Raw genomic sequence first — 23,083 nt, 5'->3', positions numbered from 1 at the left:
GAAATCACAAAAAGAATTAGTAATGTAATGTTTATTAGTTATAAATGTCAGATTTGGGTCAACCTAACAAGTGATAATAACATATTTCCGCCAGGGATTTGACAACAATTGGCGCTGGTCACGGAAAAATAATTTTAATTATTTGTTTAATTATTTGTGGCATGACGTAAGCTAACATCTCATTGCATATCAAATAAAAGCACAATTGGCCTGTCTCTAGTCTGTGTATGTGCAACCACACACCCACACACCCACACACACAAACACTCAGTGCTGCTGTTGGCTGTTGTTTGAGAGCAGAGATGAAAAGGCCTTTTGTGGCTGGGAGGTCAGCGCTATTGACCAGTAGAAGTGTGAGTAGAGTCCGAGCTTGGTTTTCCCACAGTCTCTCCGTCCACTCACGGCTTAATACCCTCGGTCAACAATAGAAGTGTGCCATGGGTGAACAAGCAGGAGCTTTATTGTCAGCAGCACACCGAGGACCAGAGCAAGGTGCTGCCTGTGGAGAACGTCTCAGGAGTTTTGTTTGTTTGACAAGCTTGGTGATCCAGTGCGTTTAGGAAAATTAATATTCATCATCACACAATATTTAAAACATGTGGAGATCTATTTCACACTTCCTTTATGGGGGTAAAGTTGGTCTGGCAGATACAGTAGGGCTCCAAAAGACTACAATGGGACACCAAAGATGTCCCACAATACAAACCAGAAATTTAATCAAATACAAAACATTTTAACCCCTTTTATGTTGATCCTGTTTGCACTGTTTAACGCATATTACATCTTATATCTTATTGATGTGTGTTTATTTGCACTGTTTTACACATTTTATAATTCATTTTGTACTTTATTGATCTACCCAGTTCTGACATACTTTTGTTATTATTGTCAGTATCTTAATACTTTTTAAAATCATATTATCTAGCTATTCCTTATTGATTATCCAATTTTTCTATTCCTTACATATCTCTGCTGCTGTGAGACTGAAATTTCCCCACAAGGATAAATATTGACCTACCTACCTGCTGCTACCAGTAGAGGTCAACAGTCTCTCTAGTCTCATTTGATTCCCCTCTCTTGCTTCAGATTCAACAAATCACATTCTTTGTGCCGTTAGATGTGCAGCTTCAGCAGAGTTGTTCTTTATTACAGTAATATTGTATTCATTATAAAAGTCCTCACATCAGTATACTTTTATGTGAACTTGCCTCGTTTGGGATGATACTTCATTTGTGACAGTGACATTAGAAGATGTATATTGATGTTTTTGAGTCAATTCAAATTTTATTTTTGTAGGTCAAAATCACAAATCACAGTTTGCCTTATGGTGCTTTCTGTACAGAACCTTGATCAGGTAAGGAAAACCCTTTTTACAGGCAATATTTATGTAAACTGAGACAAAAACAAAAAAGAGAAATATATATGTATTATATAGACCCGTATACAGTATAAACACACTTCTAAGCATACACACATACATATACACAAATACTCTAGGTGGTTCTCAATAGATAAGACAAAAATGGCTGCTACATTTTATCAAAGGTTGCAGAGCTAAGAGAAACATTGTGTTGGGCCCTCTACAGATGTAACAAATTGGTGATTTCTGCTGGCTATGTCTTAAAATAAAAAGGCATATTTCCAAGGGGTTAAAATATTCATTTTTACAATAACTATGCCTAAAGTATTGTCTTTTGTTGCAAGTGAGATAGAGCTAAAATATGTTGGGTTTCGCCCAAAATACTAGTGTAAGGGTCTGGTGCAATATCACAGTTATATACTTCAGAAAAGCACTTAAAATATCTGACAACTTGTTTAGAGAGTAGAGAGTAGTTATGTTCAGGAGTAGTGTGGGCTGTGAAGTTACTATGAATGTCTTTAAGTTAACTTTCCCAGCCATCATCACCCATCAATACACCAATGTCTTTTTCCTAGGTTGCTTTTAAATGCTGACAGGATATCAGATTATATAATTACTCTTGCAATTTCATCTATGTTAACTTTATTACCTTCAATACCTGCCCCTTGGATGCTACCAATGCATTAAGTCCAGTTTAATTATTCCCTGGGCGGCCATCAGGAGGCAGAGGCTATGTGACTGGAGTGTGAGATAAGCAACAGATCCTGATAAGAGACTAACAGCAAATCATTCACAGTCTGATATATATCATGGGAATGGTTTTATCTCTACTGGTCAGCCTGTGATCGTTTCACCTCTGAGTTATTGATGTGTGACCCATTGTCACAAACCCAGCCCTGCCTGAGTCACATGGCTTTGTTATGCTAATAGCTCCCTATAAAATGAAGAGCAGCTCCTCCTGATAGATCACACTGTCATTCACCTGCACACACATCATGGATCCCTGCTCCAGCAACTACTCCTCTGTAAGGAATACTGACAGAGACAACATCAAAGTGAGTACTGGAGGAGATTTTAAGGCTATTACATCATAAGTCTGACTGTTTATTGCAGAATTTGAATCATGAGCTCACCACTCTTTCTCCTCTTCCCCAGTTGAGAAAACCCATCGTGGAGAAAATGCGCAGGGATCGCATCAACAGCTGCATCGAGCAGCTCAAGATCATCCTGGAGAAAGAGTTCCACAAGCAGGAGCCCAACTCCAAGCTAGAGAAAGCCGACATCCTGGAGATGACAGTGAGCTTCCTGAGGCAGCAGCTGCAGCCAGGCCTCTGTCACAGCAGCGACTACAACCAGGGCTACTCCCACTGCTGGAGGGACTCTGTGCACTTCCTCTCTGCAGGATCCAACACTGAGGCCTCCCTCACTCCTCTGCAGGGCCTCCAGCAGCAGGAGCAGCAGCTCCTCCGTCTGGCCCAGAGAGCCAGCAGCTCTTCTCCAGTCTGCTCCACCCTCAGGCCCACCACGCTGCAGGACAGCAGCAGCAGAGGCCCCGTGTGGAGGCCGTGGTAGAGACTGATACAGACAGACACTGTGAGACCTGAGGGGAGCTGCTCTCTGCCTCATTATGTAGGAAATATGTTTCCAACCTGCTCATTCATGTTGTTACTGAGTGTTTCTAATGTTTCATCATATTGATGAGAAGATATGTAATGGGGATTTTATCCTCTCACCAGTCCACAGTGGAGATTATTCACCACACATGTGCAGCATTACTCCTTTCAGTAAATCAGTGTCCTCGTGCCTCACAGTGAGGTTATTATCAGTATTTTGTTTCTTTATGCAACTAAAAACATATTCACTGTGTGAAGTTGAATTTTTTAAAGTTATAAGTCATGTCATTTTATGTTTATGTTTGAAACTATGGTGGTTTATGGAACATAAAGTATCTGACAAAATGTTTCTGCTGTATGCTCTGTTGTAGTAGATTATATTGAAAGTAAATGCTGTGTATTGGAAAAATTATTTTATGGTGAAACACATACTCACAAGTGTTTACCAGAATTTAACTTTGATTTCAATAAAATGTATCTACGGAAAAGTCAAATTTTGTAAGTGATTTAATGATTTTTCTATCCAGCTGGGAGTTACTTGGTAAATCAGTGGCGTAAGGTAGTTTTGGCAGGGCCACACACACCATTAACACTTTTCTTGTGTCTTAATGTCAGTGGTGGACAGTAACGAAGTACATTTACTTGAGTACATTTTTTGAGTATCTGTACTTTACTTGAGGAATTTGTTTTCTTGGAAACTTATGACTTTCACTCCACTACATTTCTAGGAAGGTTGTTGTTACTCGTTACTTTTAGGATAAGCAGAGCTTTAAAGTCAGCTGCTTTTTCTTTTCTAAAATACAATTGGTCACACACTGAGTTCCTCACAGAAGGAAACCAATCACAGTACCCGCTCTCAACTGGGACTGATGCAAAAGCAGAAATGCATCATCCAGGCGCACTGTAACAAGAGCAAGCAAGCTCTACCTCCTTCATTCAAATAAAACTTGGTAATGTTGGCAGGAGAGAGACAAGATTCAATCTCAAGATGTTATTATATTTAGAAAAAGAGAAATAATTCCAGGTAGGCTTTTAATGATGGATTATTTTTATCGGGATGAAAAATACCACATAACTTTGTGTAGCAGAGTGGTTCTACAGGCAGGTCAGTGCTTCATCAGGTGGTTTCAGAGAGTTACAAGCTTCTGTAAATGCACTGTGAGAAAAATACAACAATGTATTGATATTAGAAAATGTACTTTGTACTTTTGAATACTTAAGTATTTTTAAAAGCATGTACTTTCAAATACGTAAGTATTTTGAAAAACAAGTACTCTAGTACTTTAACTCAACTTTTACTTGTAGTTGAGTAATATTTGACCAGGAGTATCTATACTTTGACTCAAGTACTGAGGTTGAGTACTTTGTCCACCACTGCTTAATGTGTCTACATTTTTTCTGTTTTCATCAATGAGCTTTGGCAGCATTTCAATAAATACTATTTCTGAATATATAAAGCTTAGATCAAAGAGAAAAATGTCTGTACTGGTATTTTAGTCTGACCGCAACTTTTAACTTTGAGTATTATGTGCAAAAACATGCTGATATCTGTTGCTTCTGGACCAAACATCACATGACCTTGTTCAAAAAAGTTTTTCAACTATATATTGATGTTGAAAATTGTCAAAAAAAATGCTGGCATTAACATTTTCTTTATCAAACAAAAGCTTTTTGCATACAGAAAAGGTGGACGCACCGCAACAATGGGATTCTAAGTCGAATTCTAAACTCAAAGTCCAGTGACCATATTCCACAAATATTGAAAAGGTAGCACATTTCAAGTCTTCAAATCAAGAAGTGCAACATACTTACTTTTCACTTGTTTATTTGGCTCACATCATAAAAGACAAAGCATTTGTCTGTTGTTATTTGAGCCAAATAAACAAGTAAAATGTGAGTATTTTGTCCTCCTTGACTTGAAGACTTGAGATGTGCTACTTGTTCAGCATTTTTGGAATTCTCTATAAAACAATACATAGATTTACATTTGGTTCATGAAATTAAAAATCTGGAATCAGTGTTTGTTTTTAATGATTGTATCTTTTTATTGGTAATTGTCATACAAATGTTAGAAATGAGTTTTAAGAGCATAAATGTGATAGCAAAACAACAGTATCAACATCCCATCGAAAAATGTTAACATGTACATCCACTTGCACACACGCACAAACACACATCATCATCCTCATACGTAAAATTTGGCATAGATAATTCAAAACAGAAGAGAAATATTCTCAACAGCAGCCGTCAGTATAACACAGTATGTACTGTTACATCGAGCAGTCCAAAGATAAACTCCACTGGAGTAAACAAACAGTCCTTTCACAAGATTTGACAAAAGTATCATCACTCAAAATCAACCAGCTTTAAACACAAAGGAAAAAACAATCAAATGTAAATCAAAGTCAAAGCAGGACAATCTTCAAATAAATGAGAGCCTTCGCTTTTACTACTTGTCCATCAATGTGATGAGACAATAAAGGAAACCCACCATGAATGAGCAGGTTGGAAACATATTTCCTACATAATGAGGCAGAGAGCAGCTCCCCTCAGGTCTCACAGTGTCTGTCTGTATCAGTCTCTACCACGGCCTCCACACGGGGCCTCTGCTGCTGCTGTCCTGCAGCGTGGTGGGCCTGAGGGTGGAGCAGACTGGAGAAGAGCTGCTGGCTCTCTGGGCCGGACGGAGGAGCTGCTGCTCCTGCTGCTGGAGGCCCTGCAGAGGAGTGAGGGAGGCCTCAGTGTTGGATCCTGCAGAGAGGAAGTGCACAGAGTCCCTCCAGCAGTGGGAGTAGCCCTGGTTGTAGTCGCTGCTGTGACAGAGGCCTGGCTGCAGCTGCTGCCTCAGGAAGCTCACTGTCATCTCCAGGATGTCGGCTTTCTCCAGCTTGGAGTTGGGCTCCTGCTTGTGGAACTCTTTCTCCAGGATGATCTTGAGCTGCTCGATGCAGCTGTTGATGCGATCCCTGCGCATTTTCTCCACGATGGGTTTTCTCAACTGGGGAAGAGGAGACAGGGTGGTGAGCTCATGATTCAAACACAGTAAACAAAAAATAAACAAATGGAAATTTGATGCAATAGCCTTAAAATCTCCTCCAGTACTCACTTTGATGTTGTCTCTCTCAGACATCCTGATGTGGTGGACAGAGGAGTAGTTGGTGGAGCAGGGAGCCATGATGTCTGTGCAGATGAAGTGAGGTAAGCAGCTTCTTCAGGGCGGCAGTGTCAGCTCTGATGTCTCTGGGGGAGCTGCTCCTCATTTTATACTGAGGCATTAGCATAACAAAGCCATGTGGCTGAGGCAGGGCTGGGGTTCCCACACTCTGACCAGTGGGACTCCCACAGCAACAATGGAGGACACGTCAATAACTCACAGAGCATTTATCTGTGTGAGGCGTGTTTCCCAAGATAAGCAACAGGTAATTAACACTTTATCAAGTGTCATCTGAGAATTTATCACGGCCCGCATGTCAGAACTGAATATTTTTAGAAGTAAAATAAGAAGAAGTGACACACACACAAAATGAGCATCTTCAAAGAGAAGTAACTGCAATTAAGGACCAAATGCTTCACTGCAATAAAACAATATAAGCTGAAGGCTTTCATTTTCTCTTCAAAGACAGTTTCCCTTCCTCCAGAAAGCATTTTGGTGCTTAGACACGAGCATTTGGACACATGAAAATGTTGTGTGTTTTTATCTTTGGCTACACGCTTCACAGTTAAGTTAAACAACGTTTAACCAAAATCAGAATCAGAAATACATTATAGGTCCCTGGGGGGAAAATGGGTTACGTTACAGCTGCTCCCATTAAAAAATAGATAATACAAGCATAGAGAAATTAAGAATAGAGATAGAGAAAAAAGAAATAAGAAGCATGTAAAACATGCATCACACTATAACATATAACAATATACAGAGAAAATTTGAAAAATAAGACATTTGTAACAATATGTATACTACAATTTATACAGAAGTGTACATAAACATAAACAATAATGCTGCTTATTATGTGTCTTGTTGAATCCATACTCATATATTATAATTTTATTAGGAATTTTGACATCTAAATTTGTATTTATTGTGACTTTGCTGTTTTGTCCTGTACATCTATTGCACATCTGTCCATCCTGGAAGGGGGTGTCTCTCTGTGGCTCTCTCTTCTTTCATTTATTAAAAAGTTTGTTTGTTTGTTTGTTTGTTTGTTTGTTTTTTGGTAGTTTATTCGATTGAGGGTTTGCCATACAGGGTGTCACACTGTACAGGTTGTAAAGTCCCCTGAGACAAATTGCGATTTGTGACATTGGTTTTATACAGATAAAATATTATTTGACTCGACAATAAGCATTGTTTAAAATGAGGAGGATAAACTCAAAACAAAAAGAAGGGGCAGGCAGGGAAGTCATCAGTGTAAAAGACTGATGTCAACCGGCTGCAGGTGAAACTTTTAACAGAGCAGACATTTTGACATGAGACACTAGTGTAAATATATAGGTGTTGTCAATGATACTAAGATTTAGCTCTGTTTAGGTCAAACACAATCAGTGTGCTACTAATGTGCATGTTGGCTCACCGAAAGTATCAGGACGTATATCAAATCAATATGGCTGATCATGATATTCATCATCCACGTGTTTCTGCTTTTCTGTCCAGACTCAAAACATCCAGAGTTTCTCACGGGAATGAATGTGTGAAATGTGTGGAGGTAAAACTTACTTGTACAGGTACGCACATGCTTGGCCAATAAAACGTGTCCTGACAGACTGCGGGGATCTGATGAAGATCAAAGGCTGCCGCAGACTCGCGCCCTGCAGGTGTGAAAGCAGGCGAGTGGCCGCGTGCGGGAAGGAGGCGTGCGACTCGTGCGGCTCTAATGACGCACAGCGTGACTTTTGATTCATATTAAGTAGGCTACATTTTTCCTGTGTTTGTATCAGTCTGAGCTCAAGGTGAAAGGCAAACATGACGTAAAATAAGTGAAGTAATTCAAGTGAACCAAATTGCATTAAGAGAGAAAGACAGAAAGTCATGTGATATCAGAAAAACATGTCATTTCTAAGTAAGTAAGTATTTAGTACAGTCATAGGAGTTATTCTTTGGAATGTTATTATTAACATGTTTGGAATAAAATTTAATCTAATCTAAAATCTATCATGGGGTGGTAAAAAGTTAAGAAAGTTAAAAAAAAATATATGACTTTATATTAATAGGGATGCAACTGAAAATTATTTTTCATTACTGATTCACCTGTCCATCATTTTCTCAGTGAATCGATTAATTGCTAGGTCAATAAAATTCACACTGAGACTGAAATCAAAAGGTTTTGACATAAGAAAAGAAGCAAAATGATTAATCAGTGATTACAATACTTGGCAGCTACTTTAATAGTGGAGAACTAATCCATTGATTGACAAATCTTTGCAGCTAAGTCTATTACTTCTCCAAAAAATTCCTCCCAAAACGCCTAAACAGCTGTCACTGTTAATTACAGGAGATTATATGAAAGACACCTGTAACTGTGATCTGTGATTTTTAAAAGAACTTTTTCACTTCAAATGATAAACATTTAGCTTTAGGTTATTTAGTTTCTCTGTTGTGGCGAAATAGACCACATTTGGTTTATTGTTGTTTTTAGTCACATATTAGTCGCTGAGTTCGGCTGAAAAACTGTATCCAACCCTTAATCATGCACTCTTGTCTTACTTCCCCTGAGGCTCTGCAGCAGAGCCTGTTGTAAATGAACTGTGTCAAATTAGTGTCAAGTTAATGGCATTATGAGCGGGCTGGCAGTGTGCCTCTGAGGGCCTCCATCACTGGCTGGCCCCAGATGTGAAGCCGGCCTTGTGGATGCAGTGTGAGTAGTCCTGTCTCCCCAGTTTCCCACCAGTCCCCAACATCAGGGTAAATGAGCTACAAAAGCCACTGCGGCTCCTCAATGCTCCACTGGGAATGTTAATTGATCTTTTGTTGCAGGACAAACAGAAAGTCTGTGTCCCGGTCCATCTGGGAAAAATCAAGTCAACTGGCCTCACTGCCTGCCTGGCACAGAGCAGAGTGTCTGCCTTCAGTCTGTGTTGACTCTTTTAATTTAAGGCTTCAGACACCCAGCTACACTGCTAAAAGAAGTACTCAGAGTTTTAATTAAGTCAGAGTAGAAATGCCACAGCAGAAGCACTCGGTGCCAACTCCTCTATTTAAATATGTTACTCAAGTAAAAGTTAAGGAAAGCAGAGTATTCACACACCTGAGTCTGCATCAAGAGAAGTAAAAGTACACAAGTACTAGCAGCAGAATGTAAGCAGAAGAAGTACTGATGAAGAGAAATGGACCTTATACCAGTGTTAAATTATTATGCATTAATATTTATACCTGGTACCTGGAAAGTTAATGCATGAGTAACGGAAGTTTGCGTGGTTGGAGGTATAATAAAATAATGAAAATCCACTTAATTGAAACAACGGTGTCACCAACTTTGTGATTTTTATACTCTCAGATCAGTTAAAGGGTCTTTACATGATGACATAATTGTCTAAAACCTATGTAAGGAATGTTAAAATGCATTTTATCATCAAAACAAGGCAACATTTATGAGCTTATTTAATGTTGAATGTAAAATCTCTCACCTATAGCTGCTATGAAATGAATGAAGTGGAAGGTGTTTCACAGTGCTTAGTGATTTAAAATAATGTGGGAAAAAAATGAAATATAATAAGAAATAATACAAGTACGAAGTCTTCCAAAATAAAGGTGTTTGAGTAAGGAACCTGCAGCTCGGGTTTCGTGTCCTCAACCCCTCTGAGCAGGTTGGTGACCTGTTGATAGTTTGGGGCTGGGACAGATTACTTTGACATGCAGTGAGTTACTGGATAGAATTTCTGTAATAAGTATTGTAAACAAGTGAACTATGAATATCATCTCATCTGAATTATTTTGGATAATTTAAAAATCAAACATTTAAAACATTGCACCTTATAATAAAAATGAAAGCAGACACAAAAATTTTGCATTCTTTTTTTTTTTTTCACTTTATACATCCCAAAAGATTTTCAGTGTAAATAAAATGCATTTTGCACATTGAGCATTTACAATTGGTCAAATTAGATTAGCCCTACAAAAATACATTTTTTTTCAAATGTAAACAAGGCTGATTATAGTTTTTGTATAATTTCCATCAAGGCATCTGTATCACATCCATTTAAAGTAAGAAGAAGGAGCCTGTCAGATGCTTTTTTACATGAAAAGCAGTCAGTGTTTGTTTTCTTTCTTTGCATTTGTATATTTAGGTATATATAAGTAAACATCTCTGTCATCATCCCTGCAACATGTGAAAACAGAGTCAGTAACTGCCAATCTGTCAAGTCACATCCATGTTTGCCTTTATTATCTGTCCTCTCCATTGATTTCATTGTCGACATGTTTGTGTGAATCTGTGGCTCCTCAGAAAGTTAGTGTGCACTACACGGCTGCTGGGGGTCTTTGTCTACAAGTGTGTGTGAAGACGAGTTCCCCTCCCACCAGCAGCCTGAGAGAGCTCTGAATTCCTGCCATAAAGTCTCGGCCATCGCTCAGACCTGCGGCGGCGCAGGGCGGCTTCCCGTCAGCCATCTCTCTGTGAGTGTGGTATCTCCCGTTTCCCACACTCTGCGTCTATTCACTGGCCCTGAGACGGGAACAATAGAAGTGTGTCTTGTTACACATCACATTAGCTACGGTGTTTGATCTCCTGTTGAAGGGGGAGGGGAGGTGGCTTCAGCCAGACCATCTGGCCTGGCCAACTAGACCCTGAGAAAGTCCCAGGCATGCCACATTCTCCACAACTTCTGCACACACTAAATAGTTGTGAAAGACTTTTGTGGCACTTGAGACATAATTCAAGCACTAGACAGCATGCCACGACCACCACAACAGAAGAGCGGGGGTGTCCTGCATTCCCCAGTTTCTCAGATTTTTGAACACCTGTGCACCAGCAAGGTCAGAGAAGATGAAACTTTAATGATGCCTGTGGGAAATACTGAAAAACTAAGTATGATACAGCAAAACAAAACCACCTGTTAAGTCTCCTGAACTATTTTTTTTTTAAGATTTCAAACTAATGTTTTAAACTTTACTGTTGAATATGAATAGTCCACACTTCAAACAAATCAGTGCATGTCAAAACTAAAGATGTGCCGATCCAATACTCATCATCGGTATCGTTCCAATACTGTCCAATATCACTGGATCTAGACTGACACTGGGGAAAAAAACCTATAATCCATTACGATCCATTAGCCTAAAGTGTCATATAATGCTTCAGTAAACATGCTGTAAAGAAAAATGTGTCACATGTAACACAAAATATTTGTTTCACAGTTTGAGCATGATGTTTGCTTAGATTAATAGGTTGTTGCTGGTATTGAATATGACAAAGTATTATTGAGACACCTCTTCAAAACACACATTTATATCCATAAATTTTTCAACTACTGTAATATGATCATTTTAAACTACATTTTTATTCACACCCTCACCGTTCAGCTCCACTGGTTCCACTAATAATAAAACTCTCAATACCTGAGCATGTAGATATTATTATGTGGCCTTTGCTTTAGTACTAGAATAAATATAATGTTGTTCTCCTTTGCACAAGTGTGCTGAACAATGACACAATCTTTAATCCAGTAAATTTGGTCTGTATTAGTCTTTACATTTACGCATGCATGGTGGTTATGTCTAACATGGGCTTTCTCCAGTTATTAATGATTCTTCCCAACATATAATGCAAAGTGTGCAGACTTGTGTGTTACAGTGGAAGCCTAAATGCAACAAACTAAGTCAAGTTAAGAATTAGATTACCTGACAAAATAGCACATATTTGTAGCATTACCCAAACAGGAATCAAGCCCTAATTTCTATACTGTTGTTCTTTTGAGCAAGACATAATAGTAAATCTCTTGTTTGTTGAATGCTGTGCTAATAAACTCTCTGTTGTGACTGGATTTTAGTGTGTAGTCCTAAATGCCAATTTCCAAACCTTGACCAAAACACAAAGTTTACCTGCTCTGGTAAAGCATTTGTACTTGATGACTCAAAAATAAGACTCAACGATCAACTATCTTTCTCCAGAGTTTCTTACAGCAGTTTTAATGTAGGCACTAACACACAAAAAAGTAAAGTATGTTTTCCTCTGACACACTTCACTGCACTTTTCTGTAACAAAAAAAAAAATAAAGAAGAAGAAAAAGAAGATGCACAACTGTTTATGTTTTCAAAACTTCATGTGAAGTTTTAATTTATTTTTTTCAAAGTCAAACTTCTCAAGGAAGCAGTTCAACAGATTCTTTTAGTAAAGATTGATGTCAACATAAAACACCTTTATAAAAGGTATCATTTGAAGATGAAAAACATCTATAAAGAACATCACATCTGAACAGTTATCAGTCCAACAGTAACACTCCTTCACACATAGACCAGATAATGGTTACACATAGTCACAAATAGGTATAATCATGAAATGATTTACAGTAAAAGTGGATCCATGGGATCCATTTATGGGATGTTGTTGATTCATCAGCAACAAACTGATGAAACATATCAGTCAGTGATACTCAGTATCAGAGAGAGACAGTAGTTCAAACACAAATCAAACAGTGTCTCAGACACTTCAACACTTTCAACCCATTGTGGGTCTTACAAGATAATTCAGTGATGTTTGCAGAACAAACAGACAATTCAGGAGTTGTTTTCCACTACAGGAACATTAAACACACTCACAGAGTAAACGCTGTGTGTGATGTGTGTATACACATGGTGTACATGTTCAGTAAAACCTGAATCAGTTCAGTCCTTCCAAAGGAACACTGGCACATTGTACCTATTTCACCTCAAGTATAAAAACTCAACAATGTCAGATCTCCTGCCAAAGCAGAAGCAAACAGGCTTCAGTGAGCCTTCAACTTTCTGTCCATGACCTTCACAGACGTAGTTCTCTTCCTCTTTCTGTTTGGAGCTGATGCTGCTGCTGCCTCCATCCTACCAGGGTCTCCACAGAGCACCACTGGCCTGGCTCACTCCTTTGCTGGAGCTGACCTGATGGAGCGGAGAGCCGGGAGGGGACAGGGTGGAGGGACCGTGGCTGGTCCTGCTGGACGCTTGCAGACCCTGGAAGTGGCTGAGCAGCCGCCTGTGGGCCTGAGTCTGGGCCTCGCAGTGGGACAAGAAGTTGACGGCCTCCTGCACGCACCGGGAGTAGCCATCGCCGGCCGTCATGAAGCCAGTGGTCACGCTGGCTGCCTGCTGCTGCTGCTGCTTCTGCTGCTGCCAGCCTCTCAGATAGGACACGGCCATCTCCAAGATGTCCGCCTTCTCCTGCTTTGAGTCAGGCTGCTGCCTGAGGAACTCAGGACCCAGCAGGGCCTTCAGTTGCTCGATGCTGGTGTTGATGCGGTCTCTGCGCAGTTTCTCCACCATTGGCTTTCTCAGCTGAAGAGAAGAAAAAGAAGGATAATTAGTAAAAAAAAAAATCAAACATTTTTCAGATAAAGTGAACATATTTCATCAAGGGAGTTCTGTGATTTTCTAGAAATCAAATTTACCTTATGAGCAGGAGTCAGGTGTTCCTTAGAAAAGCTTGCTTGTCCATAAACAGTGGGTGCCATGGCTGTAGTAGAATGAGAGCGTTCCTGCTCGGTTTGAAGAGCCAGTTGAATCTGAGCTGCCTTCTCCTCTGCCACCACCCTGTATTTATACACCCAAATCTCCATATGAATGTGTGGGTCTTGGGCTTGTTGGAGTTTCTCACAGTCCCTGGGCCAATGAGAGCGCTGGGAAGGGCTTTGAGGAACGCAGGGCTGCCACATGCTCAATGAAGTGTTTATAGCTGTGGGGACAATGAGTGTGTCTCCGGGGAGCAGGTGGAGGAATAGACCGCGAGAGAAAAAAGAGCCCGGGGTGGGGTGGTGAGGAGGGGGAAGGGGGGGTGTAGCTGGGAGACTGACCCAGTGCTTGTGTTGATATGGGAAAGTGGTGACCCCAGAGGGAAGCACGCCGCTGTCTCATGTCATCTCTGCCGCCACGTAATTGAGCACAAAGTGCCTCCGCCACCAGGCACACGTGGGTGTTACAGAGGGCCAAAGCATTAGAAAGGGCCAACATGCAGCCACTTCCACCAGTTTGACACGGCAGACTTTCCTCATGGAGCTGTGCAACAGTTGAGACGTCTCAGAGGTGAATAGAAAGAGAGCTCAGGACTCAAATAAAATGTACTTGACGAAGAAAAGAGAATGTGTGGCCCACACAACAAAATAGTTTGTTAATTAAAGGCCAAGAAAACCTGTTTTCTTAGGTAAACAAGGTAAAGAATGGCTGGAAACAGTAGAGGACATACAGTATGGAAAATGTAACTGACAAACTCAATAAGAATGAAAAACTGTTTGAAAAAGAAAGCTTCTCTAAGGGCAATTGACCAACAATAAATTACATATGAATGCTGATGAACCAACCATCATTTATATTAAGAAGCTGAGTATTTTATATATATATTATATATATATTTATTTTATTATTATTTTATCTTTTTCATTTATAATTTGTTGTGTCAGTAAATCTCATCAATACATTTGGACACATTTTTTTACACTTCTGCTTTTTGTTATCCTTCACCCATAAACAAAATACAATTACACACATTACACTACATAAATAATAAAATATGAGCATCAGAAGTGTTGCTGATCATAGTGTGTGTGTCCATACATATTCAGATATACAGGTCATACATATCTATACATCCATGTGCTTCCATGTTGGACAAATAATTGAAGGGAAAAAGAGGAGAGAGAAACAAGAAAGGAGGGCGAGAAAGTTAAGAAAAAAGAAGTTAGCCTTTAATGTTTTGTGATAGAAATAAGGCAGTTGCTACTACAGTTTTAAGTTGCAATTTCATAATGAAAGTAAGCATGAAATATTTTATTACATCTTTCAAATATATAAGTAGGGAGCTGATACTGGCAAAGATGTGAAGTGTCCAGTATCACTGCCCTTTCGGGAAGTGGTTGAGAAAACCTTAAAGTATGTCTTTCACCTAAAAGAAGCTCTGAAATTAGAGAATATTTTGGGTAATAATTTACTAGGGATGATAAAATGTGCTGACATGCACTGACGATATGTTAAGGAGAGCGTGTGACAGCCATGGAGCAGGTGATGAGGAACATGGAAACAACTAAATCTGCTAAAACTAAATTCATGGCTAACAACAATAGATAATATTAAAAATTTAATTGGGTTTACCATGAAGATAGATGGGGTAAAATGTATTATTATCTCAGTCTATCAATCTTGTCCAAGATCTGCAGTAGACAGGCACTTATCTCCTGTTTACAATACCCCATTTTCCTATTCTATCCATATCCTTTCTTCCTTCTTTCCCCCCTATTTAAAACTTTATTTTTATAGTTTTGTTTTGGTGGAACACAAAATTACAAATACAACACAGAGCCCTATTATATCATCAGATACAGCACTTTGTGTTAAGGGTTACAATATCAATAGTCCCAGGAGGAAAGTGAGGCATGTAAAGACAACATCAACAGCGTCTCACGTAAGCATCAAAGTAAGGCTTTGTCAGTCTTGGTCCATCCATTCCTTAAAGGGAATAAAACTAACTATTGCCTTAAGACATACATATATATAAAAACAGTAAGCAAAGAATCATAAATATGATACCACATACATAAAGTTAGGGGAGGGATACAAAGCAAATAAATCAGAAAAGAAGCTGGAAAAAAAACAAAAGAAAGAAAGAAATCACAATACCAGACAATCCCTGTCTTTCTTCATTGTAGTTGAGGTCATTCATTTAATCTTTGTCTGTTTTTGTTAATTTAATTTATAGTTAAAAGTCTAAAAAGTCAGAAGAAATCTTGGAGGAAACAACTGTCTGGGATGATTAACTTTTAATCATTGCAATAAAGTAATAAAAAATCCAACACGTGATACTTTGCTGTAGAAAAGGACTCAGTGGCTTTTGAAGTTCAATCTGTCCACTTTAATTTTATGGTAGATGAACATGATGTTAGAGGAGACAACTGCTTCAACTGTAAACATCCTAACAGTCTCCACACTTCCAGCACATGTTCACACATCAGGCAAACCCCCCACATACTCATACAGACAGCCACACTCTCATTCACTTTCCCTCCCTCCCACACACACACACACACACACACACACACACACACACACTGACTCACAGCTGGCTGACCTGCCTGCCGCTGGCCACGTCTCAGTCACACGCTCCCTTCCTGCCTGTGTGGAACGTGGGAGCCGCTGTGGTCCCAGGCTTCCCACACTTCAGTGTTAATGACACTGAGGCCGGCTGCACAAAGGAAGTGTGCCCCATCGAACAAAGATTGAGTGACCAACCCCCCTCTCCTCTCTCCCTCCCTCCCAACGCACACACACACACACACACACCCACGAACACAGTGCTGTCAACAGGGCTTCCAGGCACACCATCTGGATGGATTGTACGCTATTGTCAGCCAATCAAGCATGGGAGACGCTCACCGTGAGAATTGGAGAGGCTGAAATAGAGACAGAAAGTTAAAGAAGAAGAATAGGGAGTGTGTGTGTGAAAGTGTATGTGTGTGTGGAGGGTGGGAAACTTTGAGGGTAGTTTGGTCAAGTTTTTCTCAGTTTGTCAAGCAAAGGGCCTTAAAATTATAAGCTGCATGAGATAAACTGTTGTAAAAAAAAAAAGTAGATTCAAGGCAGAAAAAACACAAATACAACAAATAAAAACAACAGGAGGAACTACATTATAACTATAGCTAGTGTGTGTGTGTGGGGGGAACTTTGTGGATAGTTTGATGAAGTTCTTTCAGAAAGTTTTCCAAGAAGAGGGCCTAAAAAATCAGAAATTACAAGAGATAAAAAGCTGCGAAAAGTGGATTCTTGGGACAAAAATAGATATTAAGGACACATCACAAACAAAAACAACTCGAGAAACTACAGTACATAACTAGCGCAACTACTATAATATTGTCATTGGTTAAAATCTGTGATGATTTTACATTTTGCTGATCATTAAAGGGCATTTCTTCTATATTTACTCCAGTATTTAGATTAAAAGTAGAGACTCAGGTCTGATGCCATCCATCATTAGACTTAACATCTGTCCACCATGTTGTTAAGTGGACCTGTGTCTCCTCCAGGCAGACATTTTCCCTCCATGTTCCCACCACATATCACCCAGTCAATGCAATAAATAGGATATCTCCCTGGTTGTGGCGCATCAGCTGAGAGACAAGAGGCCAGTGAGTGAAGGGCCCCTCCCACCTGTTTGTTTGGATTGGGGCCCATTGTATCCCGTGAATTCAACTAATTCATTCACATCCTATTGTCATCATAACACTGCTTTGTGATTGGTCAAACACTGTGAGAACCAGCATCACATTAAAATCGATGGGAAAGTTGGCATAAGTATATAAAGGAGGGAAGTCTCGGAGGGTAAAATCATAACCCCGAACACCTCGCGTACCCGACGCAGACCCGGACTGACTGGACACCACCTGACTGCACATTCACCATGAGGGATCAGCACACAACGTAAGCTCAAACTGAGGAAACTCATCAGTAGAAGACATTAATTTGACTCATTTCTTTTGCTTGAACGTTTGTCTCATTCAGGGTCACTCCGAGGTCACAGGAATGTTTTCGTGATTTGGTCTTTTGAGGTTATCACGGCCCTGATTCCTGCGCAGATGACACTTATCAATACTGATTGAAAGTGTTGACTATTCTGGCTTTGGGGTGAATGAGCGAACTGATCTGTTAAAGGGTCAGTTCACCCAAAAAACATTTCTCACCTACCACCATTGTAGTTTTGGTTTTATTTACCCTGTTTTACAATTAAAGAAAAACTGTCTGCATGCATGACTTGATACCTCTGTAAGGGAGAAAATGTTTCAGTTTTGTAATTTTGGTGGACCAACCCTTTAAATAGCTTTTAAAGGGGTAGTTCACCCCAAAATAAATTAAAAAAAAAAACAAACAAACAAAAACATATTTTCCCTCTTACCCGAAGTGATATTTATCCATCTGGATTATTTTGATTTGAGTTGCAGAGTTTTGGAGATATCAGCTGTAGAGATGTCTGCCTTCTCTTATGGAACTAGATGGCACTCAGCCCCAAAAAAGCGGCAGACATTGCTGCTGAGTTTTACCAATGTTTTTTTTTTTTTTTTTTTGGCACTTTGAGCACCGCAAGCCAAGTGCCAATTAGTTCAATTATATTCAAGAAAAGTTCACACCAAATCTATCTAAATAGATAAAATAACACTACAGGTCAGAGGAAAAATATGTATTTTTGATTTTGGGGTGAATTGCCCCTTTAAAGTTGTCTGAATATCCAGCATTAATGTGATGTTTCTCTTCGTTTCTCCTCAGCATGTGTAAGATGATGATTTTGGAGAGGAAGTGCACAGACACAGCAGTGAGGCTCCGTTCAGCGCTGGAGAGTCAGCTCAACGCCGGAGTGTCCAGCTCTGATGTGTGGGACAAGACAGTCTCCTTCTTCGCAGTGAAGAAGGCCTTGATTTTCCACAACGGCTACAACAAATCCTCTAGAGAGGCCATGAGACTGTTTCCCTCGCCTGCTGAGGATGTGGCGCCGCTGTGCTGCCAGTAAAAAGTGGACACACACACGAAGGCAACATGAACTGAGATGTGGGACTGATGTGTGTCCACAAGCCTTGTAGTACTGAAGATAACTGCACTAAGAAGTTTACCAATGGAAAACTTTTATAGGTGGAAAAAGAAAAATGTAAAGTTTTTTTTTTCCATTTGCTGTTGAGTGTTTTCACTCAAGTGTAAAATTGTGGAAAAGATTTATGCCATGTACACTGTGATCTTACTGGTCCACAAATGGGCCTTAAAATGTGCATTTCTTGCCTTAAGCTTTAGTGTTTCTTGAAACTGGTCACTTAAAGACCATTGTCGAGCCTTTATAGGACAAAAAGCCATATTCCTTTGTATAAAGGGGAAATGTGTATGCCAATGCATACTTTGTTTTGTTAATGATTTTAAGGACATTGTGAGTGGTGTTATTTTTAGTTGTCAAGTTAAAAATGTTTCGCTGAAAGCCGTAAGTGAAATGTGCAATATGTGCTTTCATATGCAAATTGAAAATAAACTGATATTGTTTTCATATCATTTACAGTTTGAGTTGAGACTGAGTTCCTCACACCAGTTGTTCATATTAAGAGTTTCTATCTGACAGAAAACACTTTGAGTTTTAAAATGAGTTTCCAGCGCTCACATATCTGTGTCTTAATAAAGATCACCCTCTAGTGGCGTTTATACAGCCACACCTCAGGTATGACTCAGACAAAACAGCTTCTTCTCCCTGGACTCTGGTCTCATCACCTCAGTGCAGGTGAAAGTATCTGTTACAAGAGAAATAGCAGCCATGTTGACATGAAATAATAGAGTAAACACAGGTATTACCAATGATGCTAATTAAGGTTCTGTTCTGTTATTGTTACATATAAAGAAAAACATAATTCAGTGACTGAGACTACCATCGACAATAGTTTTCATCTCTCATCCTCTGCCTTCAGTCTTTTCTGTACTGGGAAAACTGGAAAAATGAATATTGCAGGCCAGTGGGGAAACACTGCTCATCTGACCTTATAAACAGCAGGGGCCTCATTCATAAAATTAACTTGTGATCAATTTTGTTCTGAAGTACGACTTAATCAGAAACCCACATATAAGTGGTTATTTATAAAGCCTTACTTGGACTTAATCTCCAAGCAAAGTCTAGACTTGATGAAAGTGATTTTCCTGCTGGTTATGTAGGTTAATTGTACTCTGTATTAGTTTTTGAACAGTGTGATAGGATTTATCAGTTAAAGGGGTGATGTGTTTCTTTGTCAGCTCGTTATTTAGTCCACCGGAATAACATGCACTGCCTAGTTTCAGTCTTCTCTGGTATTGCTGTAATTTCATCTTCAAAAAGGTAGCTTTTCTCTTTTGGCCCATGGCTGTTCCTGTTAAAAAAAAATGCTGCAGTATATAAGGGGAAATCACCGACTATAATGCAGGTGCTGTCTAGTTAATTTGAGATTCATAGATCACATGTGCATACAAATTTTCTTCTCAGAATCTGTGTAAGCAAGGTTTTTTTTTTTAATGCCAGTACCTTTTGTGACTCAAACTTAGATCAGAAATGATCTTAAAATAAGTTCATGTCATGGCTATCTGATCGAATTTGAATGCATACAAATACATCTTACAGACTTAAAAAACAATGTATTTAAAATAATCTATTTTGTGTCTCTTGATGGGACAATTTAACAGCAAAGACAAAGGCCCTTTTCACAGCATTTTAACTTGTGACTGTAGGAACAGTGCAGGAGTTGCTGATAACATTAACAATGGCTCTGTTCTATTCAAGTGTCCCAGTAAGTCATGATGGTGAGCCAGTTCGCACAATAAACCTTTTTCACAACAACCATCTTAACATGACATAGAGGGGTAAACACAGGAGTTACCAGTGTTTTTAAGGTCAGTGTCAGGGGGCTGCTGTTGTGCATGTTGGCTAAGTGGAAAGGCTTAATGGAAAAGGACCTTAATTAGTATCACTGGTCTGTTCACCACAGTATGTCAGTATGGCTGCTCTGATAAAAGTCTACACCAAGAGCATAAAACTGAAGCAGCTAGAAGAAACTCTGCCATCATTAATATTTCATTAACTCTTCTACTGTAACATGTCAAAATGTCTTTTGTGAAAAGGCTTTAGTTTCGTTAAAACAAATGTGCTGTTTTAGAAAGTCTGACATCCTTTTTAAGAGTGTAAACAGCAGCTGAACAGAAGAGCTTACCACCCTGGATCACATTTGGAATTATTACGGCTTTATTTAATCATAGGCTAAATTCAAAAAGCAGACATTCAGCAACAGTTGAACATTGTAGCAGCGGGAAGAGGCAATTTTACAATAAACTGGGCAAACTCCACACCATGCATTCAGCTCTTGAGTACAAGGGTGCCGTTTTGACGGTCCGGACGTTGAAAAGTTCAATCACTGGGGATAAAAGTCAGCGGCACTTTGCCTTCCAAAAATCCTCTGTTCTGGGGACTGACACAAGAGTGTTGCCAGTGAAAATCTAAATAAAAGAGTTCAGAGAGGCCAGAGAAATAAAGAAACTGCTGAGGAAGAAAACAAACTGAACAACAAAACAATTACTCAAAGAAAAAAGTGTTTAAGGATATAATGTAGGTCTGTTTTATTATTAATTTAGACAGGTCTGATATTTCATTGCAACAGATGGAATCTTTCACAAGTCCAAAGTTCACTTTGTCACAAAGGCATAGCTTTATGAAAAAAATAAAACAAACTTTTATTCATTGCTCTTTTCCCCATTCTGCTTCTGAGGCTGATAAAAGAAACCTTACACATACACACAAATCAAAAAACTTTTTTTCTGTTCATCACTCAAATTCCAGTTAGAACCTACATGGAGACCGAAAAAAATGTCTGGCAGAAAAGGAGAAAAGATTAGCTCGAAACCATGTGACGCTGAAACCTTCTGCCATTTTTAAAAAGCCCTGAACAAAAACAACTTAAACCAAACAAACAAAAAGGAAAACAAGATAAAACCAAATGCCACTCTCAACACGTGGTGGGTCAAATCCCAAAACATTTTTAGTTACTTTGACATTGCACCCCAATATAAAATGGGGGTGGGGTTTGAAAGCCAAAGATGTCACCCTAAAACAGAATTCACGACTTATTCCATCAACCAGAAAACTATCTTTTTTTAACATGGATAATTAAATTCTCTCAACCCGCCATTCTGTGACCATCTGCGACAGCAACGGTGAACCTTCAGGTCTCTTGGTGGTAAAAGTCATGAATCAGAAAACACACAAAATGTTTCTGGTTTAATGATTAGCAGAGTCTCACATCTCTTGTCTTGTTTGAATCACAGGGGCAGAGCGTAAATTCTGTTTTAGCATGCCCCCCCCCACCCTTAAACAGCATTGTGTTCTTGTGTTAAACATTACAGATGTTGCCAGAAGTGGATGATTTCTTTAGACTACACATAGTTTCTGCTTTAAGTTAATTTGAAGATGTCATGTGGGGGAGGGAAGTGAGTACGAAGCATGGTGTGTATACTGTGTGTGTGTGTGTCTCAGCGTGTGTGTCAGTGTGTAAAAAGAGAAAATCTTTTTTTTTTTCTTCTTCAGTTGGTGGGTGTCCCAACGTTATTTGCAGGGCTGCTGTGTGTTGGAGGGGTGTGGGTTGAGGTTTGCCATCAGGGCAAAGAGTTCAACAAATCCTGTAGGAAGAGGTCTGGGTCTGCGATATCAGAGAGGAGACCTGGAGAAGAAACATCAAGTCAAGTCTCATGGTAACATTGATGCTTAGGACAGGCAACAATCAAGAGTCAACCCGTCATGAATGACAAAGCAGAGCTGCATCAGTTAGTTTTTTTTCTCAAAATCTATCTTTTAATTCTTATTTGATTTTAAATTGAAGTTAAATCAGCTGTGTGTAAGGATACTGACCTACAACATCAAAGAACTCCGACAAGGACTCGGCAGGCATGAGTTCATCCTGGAAGGCCCTGAGCACGCGCTCTGAGGCCTCGTAGATGGGCATGTCGTTGTGACGGACATATTCTGCCAGTGAGAAGGACCAGCCCCCCTCTGTGTTGCTGGTGGGTACTTTCTGCACGGCCATAGAGAAGAAAAAGGCAGTGAGGTCAGGTTTAGCTTCCATACTGGAAAATAATGTTTTCTTATATATGATCCCAGGAGTATGTTGGGCTCATGTCAAAACAGAACTCAAACTTCACCTGACGATAATCAGAGAGGTTTTTCTTGTTTGCATTCAGCTCTGTTTTTGCACTGTTACTGTTCATCAAGACTTTTTGGAGCATTGACACATTTTTTATTTTTAACACAAGAAAAAGCAAACATATAAGGATGTAACAATATATTGAATACTGCAATAAAAAAACATGTCTCAATGCCATACTGGACTGTGACAATATGGACTGTGATATTACATGGTTATGTATTTTATTTTATAAAATGACTGCTGCATTGTTTTTGTTCTGCAATTG

General features: G+C 39.4%; 4 protein-coding genes and 1 long non-coding RNA gene across 7 annotated transcripts in view; 2 read left to right on the top strand and 3 right to left on the bottom strand.

The window, feature by feature from the left end:
- Nucleotides 1-2,256: 2,256 nt before the first annotated feature.
- Nucleotides 2,257-3,315, top strand: LOC146325464 (transcription factor HES-5-like). Its single transcript, XM_084720036.1, has 2 exons — nucleotides 2,257-2,415; nucleotides 2,516-3,315. The coding sequence occupies exons 1-2, from the start codon at nucleotides 2,356-2,358 to the stop codon at nucleotides 2,930-2,932; spliced, it is 477 nt and encodes a 158-aa protein (XP_084576162.1). The 5' UTR covers nucleotides 2,257-2,355; the 3' UTR covers nucleotides 2,933-3,315.
- A 1,678-nt stretch (nucleotides 3,316-4,993) lies between these two features.
- her12 (hairy-related 12) lies at nucleotides 4,994-6,238 on the bottom strand. The gene is made up of 2 exons (XM_084721515.1): nucleotides 6,080-6,238; nucleotides 4,994-5,971 (listed from the first exon to the last, which is right to left on the bottom strand). Exons 1-2 carry the CDS (start codon nucleotides 6,146-6,148, stop codon nucleotides 5,555-5,557), a joined length of 486 nt encoding a protein of 161 aa, XP_084577641.1. The 5' UTR covers nucleotides 6,149-6,238; the 3' UTR covers nucleotides 4,994-5,554.
- A 5,971-nt stretch (nucleotides 6,239-12,209) lies between these two features.
- LOC146325462 (transcription factor HES-5-like) lies at nucleotides 12,210-13,824 on the bottom strand. Its single transcript, XM_084721514.1, has 2 exons — nucleotides 13,546-13,824; nucleotides 12,210-13,432 (listed from the first exon to the last, which is right to left on the bottom strand). Exons 1-2 carry the CDS (start codon nucleotides 13,807-13,809, stop codon nucleotides 12,983-12,985), a joined length of 714 nt encoding a protein of 237 aa, XP_084577640.1. The 5' UTR covers nucleotides 13,810-13,824; the 3' UTR covers nucleotides 12,210-12,982.
- Nucleotides 13,825-17,406: 3,582 nt separating this feature from the next.
- Nucleotides 17,407-19,168, top strand: LOC146325461 (uncharacterized). Its single transcript, XR_014770717.1, has 2 exons — nucleotides 17,407-17,557; nucleotides 18,398-19,168. It is a non-coding gene; the product is annotated as an uncharacterized LOC146325461 (long non-coding RNA).
- Nucleotides 19,169-20,844: 1,676 nt separating this feature from the next.
- ubr4 (ubiquitin protein ligase E3 component n-recognin 4) overlaps nucleotides 20,845-23,083 on the bottom strand; it is a 51,254-nt gene continuing 49,015 nt past the window's right edge. For all 3 annotated transcript variants that reach the window (XM_084721513.1, XM_084721511.1, XM_084721512.1), the window contains 2 exons: nucleotides 22,524-22,686; nucleotides 20,845-22,335 (listed from right to left, as the gene is read on the bottom strand). In XM_084721513.1, coding sequence (XP_084577639.1) covers nucleotides 22,271-22,335; nucleotides 22,524-22,686 — 228 coding nt within the window. In that variant the 3' untranslated portion in view covers nucleotides 20,845-22,270. The remainder of the gene's footprint in view (nucleotides 22,336-22,523; nucleotides 22,687-23,083) is intronic.

Source organism: Lutjanus erythropterus, chromosome 6 (assembly GCF_056507025.1).
Source record: "Lutjanus erythropterus isolate fLutEry1 chromosome 6, fLutEry1.hap2, whole genome shotgun sequence".
Lineage (NCBI taxonomy): Eukaryota > Metazoa > Chordata > Actinopteri > Lutjaniformes > Lutjanidae > Lutjanus > Lutjanus erythropterus.
This window is presented reverse-complemented; position numbering and strand designations above follow the sequence as displayed.